This window comes from Cornus florida, unplaced genomic scaffold (assembly GCF_030987335.1).
Source record: "Cornus florida cultivar Cherokee Brave unplaced genomic scaffold, ASM3098733v1 CherokeeBrave_3.0.0_Hap2_Chr04, whole genome shotgun sequence".
Taxonomy (NCBI): Eukaryota; Viridiplantae; Streptophyta; class Magnoliopsida; order Cornales; family Cornaceae; genus Cornus; species Cornus florida.
The window spans coordinates 71,945,998-71,955,737 of record NW_026775574.1 but is presented as its reverse complement, the minus strand read 5'-3'; the positions used below and the strand labels follow the sequence as shown (position 1 = coordinate 71,955,737).

The 9,740-nt window shown below is 36.6% G+C and overlaps 1 protein-coding gene and 1 non-coding gene across 2 annotated transcripts; one reads left to right on the top strand and one right to left on the bottom strand.

The window, feature by feature from the left end:
* Window positions 1–6,211: 6,211 nt before the first annotated feature.
* TRNAC-GCA (transfer RNA cysteine (anticodon GCA)) lies at window positions 6,212–6,283 on the bottom strand. The gene has a single exon. It is a non-coding gene; the product is annotated as a tRNA-Cys (tRNA).
* A 1,035-nt stretch (window positions 6,284–7,318) lies between these two features.
* Window positions 7,319–9,707, top strand: LOC132303497 (pentatricopeptide repeat-containing protein At5g46580, chloroplastic). The gene has a single exon (XM_059800774.1). It carries the CDS (start codon window positions 7,445–7,447, stop codon window positions 9,590–9,592), a length of 2,148 nt encoding a protein of 715 aa, XP_059656757.1. The 5' UTR covers window positions 7,319–7,444; the 3' UTR covers window positions 9,593–9,707.
* The last annotated feature ends 33 nt before the right edge of the window (window positions 9,708–9,740 follow it).

The window sequence follows — 9,740 nt, the reverse complement described above, 5'->3', positions numbered from 1 at the left end:
CACTACAATTTTAGTAGGCTTTGGTTTTGACAAATTGATCCATCAAATATGGATCTAATGTTTAATTAAGTTATTTAATTAGCCCAAACATAGTCCACTTAACTTATTTAATTAGCCCAGCCCAGATGATTAAATGAAAAGATAATTATTCTTAATAAAATATATTTGGAATAATTATTCCTAATAAAATATATTTGAAATAATTATTTTTAAGGATAATTATCATAATATAACCGGTCCGGTCCAGTTATGATTTTATCCTTATCAGGAGAGGACATGTGTCATTATCCTATTAATCGAAGAAGCCTATAAATCGAGCAGATACAAGATTGAGAAATTTGATGGCAAGATTAGCTTCAGCCTTTGGTGCATTAAGATACAAGCCCTGCTGACTCAGCAAGGTCTAAAGAAGGTGTTATTCGGGAAGGACAAGTTGCCAACAATTATGTCCCACGAAGACAAGGATGAGGTCGACGAAAAGGCACACAGTGCGATTATTTTGAATCTAGCTGATGAGGCACTGCGTGAAGTTATTGATGAAGACACGGCGATAGAGTTATGGCAAAAATTGGAGAGTTTGTATATGACGAAGTCTTTCACCAACAGACTTTACCTAAAACAGAAACTCTACACCCTTCATATGAAGAAAGTATGCCTCTTAAGGAGTATATTGATAATTTCAATTCTATTATTATGGATTTGAAAAATACTGATATTAAAATTAATGACGAGGATCAAGCCCTTATTTTATTGTGTTCTTTGCCTCCTTCCTATAAGCATTTTGTTACCACATTGTTATATGGAAAAGACACTATTAGTATGGAGGATATTAAATCCTCATTGAACTCTCAGGAGTTGAGGAAAAAGGTGTCTAGGAATATTGAAGATGAACAGGCCGAGGGTCTATTTGTAAGAGGCAAAAATGAGACAAAGAGTTCTGCTAGTAGGGACAAATCTAGATCTCATAAAAATGTAGAATGTTACTACTGTCACGAGATAGGGCACATCATCAAGCATTGTCCCAAAATAAAGGCAAAGAATAGGAATGGCAAAGAGAAGGTTCAAGAAGTAACTTCTATGGCAACTGCTACAACAAGTGATTCAAAAAGTGACGATTATGTTCTCATGACAACCTTGTGTTCTGGTATGTCATTTAATGACAGGTGGATTCTTGATTTTGGTTGTTCCGTTCATATATGTCCCAGTAGGGATTCTTTCTTTTCCTATAAAGAGATGAAAGGTGGTTCGATTTTGAAGGAGGACATGAAAGCTTTCAAAATTTTGGGAATTGGAACAGTCGAGATCAAGACGTACAATGGGTTGGTGAGAACATTGTCAGATGTGTGACATGTACTGGATCTGAAGATGAATCTTATTTCAGTAGGTGTGCTAGACTCCAAAGGTAACAAGGTTGTAACAGAAAGTGGAGTAATGATGGTCGTGATGGATTCTCTTGTGGTACTACAGGGCACCAAGGTGAAAAAATTGTATTTTCTCCAAAGGAATACAATAACGGGTGAAGCTTCTACAGGGTCTTCTACAGCTAGCAGAAATCTGCGTTTAGGTCTTGGAAAAAGAAGAGTGAGAAAGAGGAGTGATGATCCTAGTTCTTAAAAGGGTTATGAGGGGACTACACAACATGGTGGGAGAATGAAATCCATTTTCAGATGGCAACCGAAATTGCAGCAGTCCTTACAGGGAGACAGACCCATGAGGACAGGTGTGATATTGACTTGCAATAATCTCGGTGGCAATGAGATAGTCCATTCGAATGCCATTAAGATGCGTGGGAGGCAAGTAGTTGGTCACAATAGAGATGCGAGGAAAAATCAAAGACGTCCTATTCTCCATAAGGGTGGAAGATGACTTTTCACTACCAACCGGTGGTTTGTGGGAGGTTGCTGAAGGAGATGTCAAACTTGGAATTTCTGAGGTTACTTTTGGCAAGTATTTAGAGTTTGACATAAATACTGGAGGTATGCTTGTGACTGCGCAAGGCATACATGGGTTGAAGAATGAAAGCCCAAGGGTTAAGTTTGAGGATGACTCAAACTTAACTAAAATTATTAATTTATTTTTTTTGTGGAGAAAACAGTTTGTTTTGCAGAGATACAGTGGCTCATTTGAATTTTTGCCAATATGGAAATTTGTTGAACATATGGCTCAATCTGAGGCTTGCATCACCAATGATGTCATCAAGATTCTTGGCCTCTAAGAATGTGTGCCCAGCAAGTCTTTTGAATGGTCACCAACTAGCCTCATTTTGGTGTCCCATTTTGGCTATGAATAGCCTTTGCCCTCCATAGTTTGAAGCATCCAAAATCATCAATTCAATTGTGTGTTTGTAATATCAGTTAGTGAGTGAGAGAGTTTGGGTGTAATTGGGTTTTGGGTGTGATCCACTTTGCATTGTATCTCTTTATTTTCATAGTAAAATATTGTTCTGTCTTTTCCCTGTTAGGCATAACCGAACCACATAAATTATTATCTCATTTGTGTGTGTGTTATTTGTTTTTTTTTTTTTTGTCATTATTTTTCTCTTGTTCTCATAAACTCTTATTCGATACTTATTTCATAACAATTTTTGTAAAGAAGAAGATATAATTATCTGTTATAGAACTTTCGACAAAAATTGACTCACATAAAAATTTGAAGTGGTTATACTACAATTTCAATTCAAACACAATTTTTTTTTTTTTTACTATCCTAAAATCCTTCCAACTCAAGCACGATTATGAATTCCATCTCATACATACATGATTATTTCCATCTCTCTTTTTTTCTCTATTTAGAATAATAGAAAAATAAACTATTTCCATATTTATTTTTTTTTCGTTTTCACAAACTGTGTTTGCATATCTCTGGGATGTATTGGAATGCTTCTATACGAACTCTATAAGAAATTAATTTCTACAAATCTAAAACAAAACTTTCATTTGAAGTTTTAAATATCAACAAAAATTGATGATTGAAGAACCTAAATTTTTATTATATTGATTTGTTTATGGTTTCTTTCATAATTATTGTTTTGTTAAATTTTCAATTGTTACTTTCTTTAGAGTTATTTTTGTTGTTTTTATCTTTTCGGTAAGTAAAGAGAGTTATTTTTGTGCCCCCAGGGGTATAGCTGCGTTGAATGGTGTGTGTTGTGGGGCCGATACATATGCTCAAAAAAAAAAAATGTTATTTTTGTTAATTTATATTTTTGGAGAGTATCTGTTTTGGAAGCAATCTTATATTTTGGTTTTAGAGGCTCCTATCGTGGAAATCATGGACTTATCATGTGCCTTAAAAAGTTGACGCATGGAGGCATAGTTGATCTTTGCTTAAAACTAATTAAGGTGGTATTTGTCTATTCTTCAAAATAACCTATTTTGTTTTTAGAATATTAATCAACCCCCTCAAAATAAACCAACTTGGTGAAAACAAATTAAAAAAAATTATAGGATTTTCAATAGTGAAGAACAATGTGTGATTCATGAGTGTATTTGTGTGGATCTATTGGTTCTTATTCAAATTAGATTTATACATATGAGTTTTGATGCACGGCCTTACCAAGGTATATACGTCTATAAATATAGTGGTTAGTGGAGAGGTTCAGATGGTAGGGGTGATAACTATCGTCAGAGGATGGAGGTGGAAGAGGTGGAGATGGCCAGGGTTAGAGAGTGGGGGTATAAGAGGTGGAGAAAATAGAGTGATATAGATATGGAAGGAGAGAGAGAGAGAATAAAGAGAATAAATATAATAATGGTAAGTTTTTTTTTTTTTTTTTTTTTCCAAAAGTTATAATAAGAGTGAGTTAACGTGCCTTAAAATGCTATAGTTTTGAGACACGACCTCCTCAACAAGAGGGGATCCAAGCCCTTAATTTTAAATGATCTACTTTTACTCTGTCACGTTGAACTTGGTGAAGTATCGATTTTATATTTATCAGGCCAAATAGCACAACTCTTTTGTAAGCTATGTGATTATATTATTACACATTTTTATTTATTTTTGGTAGATCATACATGCTTGTGTCTGTATATATTTATATAGAGAGAGAAAGAGAGATTGGTTATCCGCTAGGACTAAGTAATATGTTTTTTTTTTTTGGCGATATGTTTGTGTGTGTACATGCTTTTGGTCGATACATGCTTGATATTACTGCAATTTGGCCTATATGAAAAGAAAGGAATTTAAGGCTGCATGACAACTGCAAGGCCGCCATTGTTTAGGAGAAATATTGTATTGCTCAGAGTTCACGAATTGATAAAATATTGATTAAATATTGACATGTATTGCGATTGAGTTCATTAAAGTAAAATATTTTTATTTATATAATAAGAAATAATTAGCTGATGACATAATATAATCGACGGTCAATTATCTTTGAAATTTTAAATGTTGCTGCCATCTCTTCATTTCTATTTGTATATCATTTTGGATGGTATTTTTTTGTTTAATTTGACTTTGTAATCTCAGAAAATGCCAATACTCCTATAATATTGAGAATTGATGGTAATATTGAAAGCTAGAAGATTATTCTTGAAATTGTCCTTTAATTCTAGCACGACCTATTAAGAGTTGGTAAACAAACTTATCTTTTCTCTTTGTCCTGTAACATTTTGGATGACCATACACTAGTTTGTTTAATAAATCACATTCAACAGTGACATTACAACACTTTCTGCTGATATATAGTCCATAAATCTTTTAATTAAGAAATAAAATAAATTAATTAATCCGAGTTTGCTGATCCACCAAAGTCCTTAGTTCTTGGTAACTATGGTATCTTATCTGTCACTTTTTGGATGCAACTAGTGTAGGCGTGTACAGGGGCGGAGGCAGCATGAGCCAAGGGGGGCAGTTGCCCTCCTGCCCATGCTGCCCCACTAAAGTTTTTTTTATAATTTTTATACATAAATTTGTAAAAATTGATAAAATGTCCCCCTAAAATTAATAAAATGATCCCCTAAATTCACAATATTTTATTTTATTTTATGCGTATAATTTGTAAATATTTATAAAACACTTCTATAAAATTTATAAATTATCCCCCATAAAATTATCTATTTCTAAAAGCGTCTTTAATTATTTATTCATTTTCTTTCTTATTCTTCATATTTCTTTTAATCTTTAAAAACTTTTGCGTTCTCTTTCTACAATTAAAACATATTTTTCCCTTCAAACTTCTCTCATATTGTTTTCTTTTTATATTATTTTCTTCTTAAAAAATTCATTTTTCTTCTTAAAAATTTCTTTTTTCTTACACTCATGCATAATTTATGTGCAATAATCTCTAATGCACTGTTATTACACTATTATATTTTCGGCCTGTTTGAAAATATATATATTTTGTCACTATTAACATACCCCCTAAACCAAATTCTTGACTCCACCCCTAGGTGTGTGTATATATATATATATATATATATGATCCAAAAACTTGGAGGGACAACGGATAAACTCATGAAATATGTGTAATCCCCCGTTTTACCCTTTTGGGATTTTCATGATTGGTTAAATGAAGTGAAGATGATATTGATGAAGACATATATGTTATTATAGTTAGATATATATATATACAAAATTCTTGTGGGAAAACTATATTAGTTGTCGTAATTCTTTTTTCACAAGTTGTTGTCAGAATTCTTCCTAATGAAAATGCTGCACTATTATTATTATTATCCTCGCCTTTTAATCAATTAAATTTCTTTTCTGTTTTTTTCTCCATCTAATCAACTAATTAGTTAGGTTTATAGTTGAGTACAAGTTGCGCACTTATACCATTATCTTGTTTGATGATTTTATTCAGCGTTTATTAAAGAAATGATAAGCAATTTTTTAAAATAAACTCGTTTAGTAAAGATTTATGATACCGTTTAAACATAAAACCTTCAAAGGCAGCAATGATGACGAGATTCGATTTTGTTATAGGTTCAACCCTGGTGATGAAATTGCATTTAACCGAGAGAGATCAAAAATGAAAAAATGCAGCCAATTCGGAAAACCTTTTTGCCTTTCCCACAAGGCATGTTAAAATGAAGTGTCCCTCATTTGAAGCATTAATCAAACACATATACTGATGTATATGGTAAAATATATATATGTGTGTGTATATTTATATATCAGATAATAAGAGGCTCACCCATATATACTGATCACAGTATTTGAGGCTGCCAAGCGAATAATTTTTGGGGGGGGCGGGGGGAAACAAAACGAAAGAAGGGCCCTACCGGGTTCGAACCGGTGACCTCTTGATCTGCAGTCAAATGCTCTACCACTGAGCTAAGGACCCCGATGTTGCTTTGTATTTTGGGCTGTCCAGAGATAGATATGGGCTTCGGTTTAGATCACATCTTCTCTTGTTGGCAAGGCATTCTTAAATCAGTACTGTCTTTCTCTCTCTCACACACACACACACTCTGGGCTGGTTTGGAAACCGTGTTCGTTTTTTATTTCTGTTTTCATCCGAAACAGAATAACATTTTTGTTATGAAGTGTGTTCAATAGTGATTGAAAGCATGTCTGGTAACATAAAATTTGTTGCAAGATTTTTGAATGCAAAAACATGTTTTGAAAATATGTTTGGTAAAAAATTGTTACAAGATTTAAAACAAAATAGGCAATTAAAAAAAGGTCGTTTGGAGTTTTTTTTTTTTTTTTTTTTTTCCTCTGTACACCGCTAGTGTTTTGTTAAAAACACCAATTTTTTGTATCCAGTTTGGGCCTCTTTCGAAAACAGATGCGATGCTATTCAAATCATAACAAAGTTACAAATGCACTTGTGTGTTTTGCTTCATTATCTGCTAACATTCATGCATTTCTCTGGAGAAAGATGAAGAAAATTAGGAAAACAAAATAAGAGCAATTCTCTAGTACTAGGTGTATGAAAATTTTAAGTCATATAAAGCGAGAGTGGAAGTGAGAGAGAATTTGAAAGTGGGAGCATGAGAGCAGTAAAATTAAATCTCAAATAATGGGAACAGGAGCGAGAGCACGCCGAACATGAGATCAACACCAATTAAAAATGATTGTGTGACTTAGTGAACAATTACTAAGTTGAAAAGAAGAATTTGATTGCAGCTATTCAAAATACATGGCCACAAAAAGATTGTTGCTTTATTTTCATTAATAAGTTCGATGATCGTGTAAACCATTTCAATTTCCAAGGCCCAAGCCCACTAAAAACACAACAGCCACAAGCCCAAATGATCTGCCTCTTGGTGAAGTTGTCAACGTTTGTCCACGTTGTCATACAAACAAAGTTGTGCTTCCATAAAATCAAAAGCCCTCTTTTACCCTTCCATTTTCAAATGTTTCTAGGGTTTCACATACCAACATTGGATTGAGATAAGGTCTTTAAAAAAAAATCAAAACATTTCAAGAACAAAGATAGGAATTTCATCAACCAACCAAACCTCCACACTCTCTCTCTCTCTCCTCTCTGTCTCTGTCTATGGCTGCAACTCCACTCTCCACAGCTCTAGATGTCCACTGTAGCATCCCACACACGGCAGACACAAAGAGACCAATCTTCTTCACCTCTCCACTAAGACTCCCCACCAAGAGATTCACCATTTCATGCACCTCCTCCAAATCTCCATCTCCCCCAAAACCACCACCAGATTTATCAGAGCCTCACCACCAACAAAACCCATCTCTCTCCGACCAACTCAAGCCTCTATCCACCACAATCCTCTCTGATTCACCCAAAAAAGACCAAACCCACCTCCAAGCAAAGCCAAAGTCCACTTGGGTCAACCCCACCAAGCCCAAACCCTCTGTGCTAAGCCTCCAGCGCCACAAGCGCTCTCCATACTCATACAATCCCCAAATCAGAGACCTGAGGCTCTTCGCCAGGAAGCTCAATGACTCCCCCAATTCCGAAGCTGCTTGCATGGCAATTCTTGAAGAAATCCCACACCCACCCACCAGAGAAAATGCCCTATTGGTGCTCAATAGCTTGAGGCCATGGCAAAAGACTCTCCTTTTCTTCAATTGGGTCAAGACCCAAAACTTGTTTCCTATTGAAACCATCTTCTACAATGTGACAATGAAGTCTCTGAGGTTTGGTAGGCAGTTTCAGGTCATGGAAGAGCTTGCAAATGAGATGGTCAGTAATGGGGTTGAGCTTGACAACATCACATACTCCACTATCATAACTTGTGCCAAGAGGTGTAACCTTTTTGACAAGGCTGTGGAGTGGTTTGAGAGGATGTACAGGACAGGGTTGATGCCTGATGAGGTCACATACTCTGCTGTTTTGGATGTGTATGCCAAATTGGGGAAGGTGGAGGAGGTGATGAGCTTGTATGAGAGAGGGAGGGCTAGTGGGTGGAGACCTGACCCCGTTGCCTTTGCTGTCTTGGGGAAGATGTTTGGTGAGGCTGGGGACTATGATGGCATTAGGTATGTGTTGGAGGAAATGAGGTCACTTGGGGTGCAGCCCAATTTGGTTGTGTACAACACATTGTTGGAGGCAATGGGGAAGGCTGGGAAGCCTGGGTTGGCCAGGAGTTTGTTCGAGGAGATGGTGGATTCCGGGATTGATCCGAATGAGAAAACCCTGACCGCGCTTGTCAAGATTTATGGGAGGGCGAGGTGGGCTCGCGATGCATTGGAGCTTTGGCAGCGGATGAGGTCGAATGGGTGGCCTATGGATTTCATTTTGTATAACACATTGTTGAGCATGTGTGCTGATCTAGGGTTGGAGGAGGAGGCTGAGACTCTGTTTGATGATATGAAGGTATCGGAGCATTGTAGGCCTGATACTTGGAGCTACACTGCAATGCTGAACATCTATGGGAGTGGAGGGAATGTGGAGAAGGCAATGGGGTTGTTTGAGAAAATGTCTGAGTTGGGTGTTGAGCTCAATGTCATGGGGTGCACTTGCTTGATTCAATGCTTGGGGAGGGCCATGAGAATTGATGATTTGGTCAAGGTTTTCGAGGTGTCAATTGAAAGAGGTATTAAGCCAGACGATAGGCTGTGTGGGTGCTTGTTGTCTGTTGTGTCCTACTGCAAAATGGATGAGGATTTGAATAAGGTCCTTGCTTGTTTACACCAAGCAAACCCTAAATTGGTTGGCTTCATCAAATTGCTGGAAGAAGAGGAAACTAGCTTCGAGACAGTTAAAGAGGAGTTCAGGGGCATACTTAGCGACGCTGCAGTTGAGGTCCGGAGACCCTTCTGCAATTGCTTGATTGACATATGCAGAAACAGAAATCTCCAAGAGAGAGCTCATGAGCTTCTCTATATAGGGACTGTGTATGGGTTATATCCAGGTTTACATACCAAGACCGAAGATGAGTGGCGGCTGAATGTCCGGTCACTGTCCGTGGGTGCAGCTCACACAGCATTTGAAGAATGGATGGGAACTCTGATTAAAATTGTGGAGCGGCAAGAGGAACTGCCGGAGTTATTTTCAGCCAACACTGGTACAGGAACCCATAAATTCTCTCAAGGATTGGCTAGTGCCTTTGCGTCGCACGTGAACAGACTTGCCGTGCCATTCAGGGAAAGTGAAGAGAAAGCTGGTTTTTTTGTGGCGAATCGACAAGATTTAGTTTCATGGGTGAAATCAAGGGCCCTTGTTACAGCATAAGCGATGAACAAAGTGTAATTATAGAAGCAATTGCTTCGGCGAAAATGTAGAATGTTAGTTCTAGTAATTGAACTAATAATTTCAACCAGTAATATTCACAGCATTTTGCATGTTATCTTGATCTCAAAGTACACTTCAAGTTGTTATT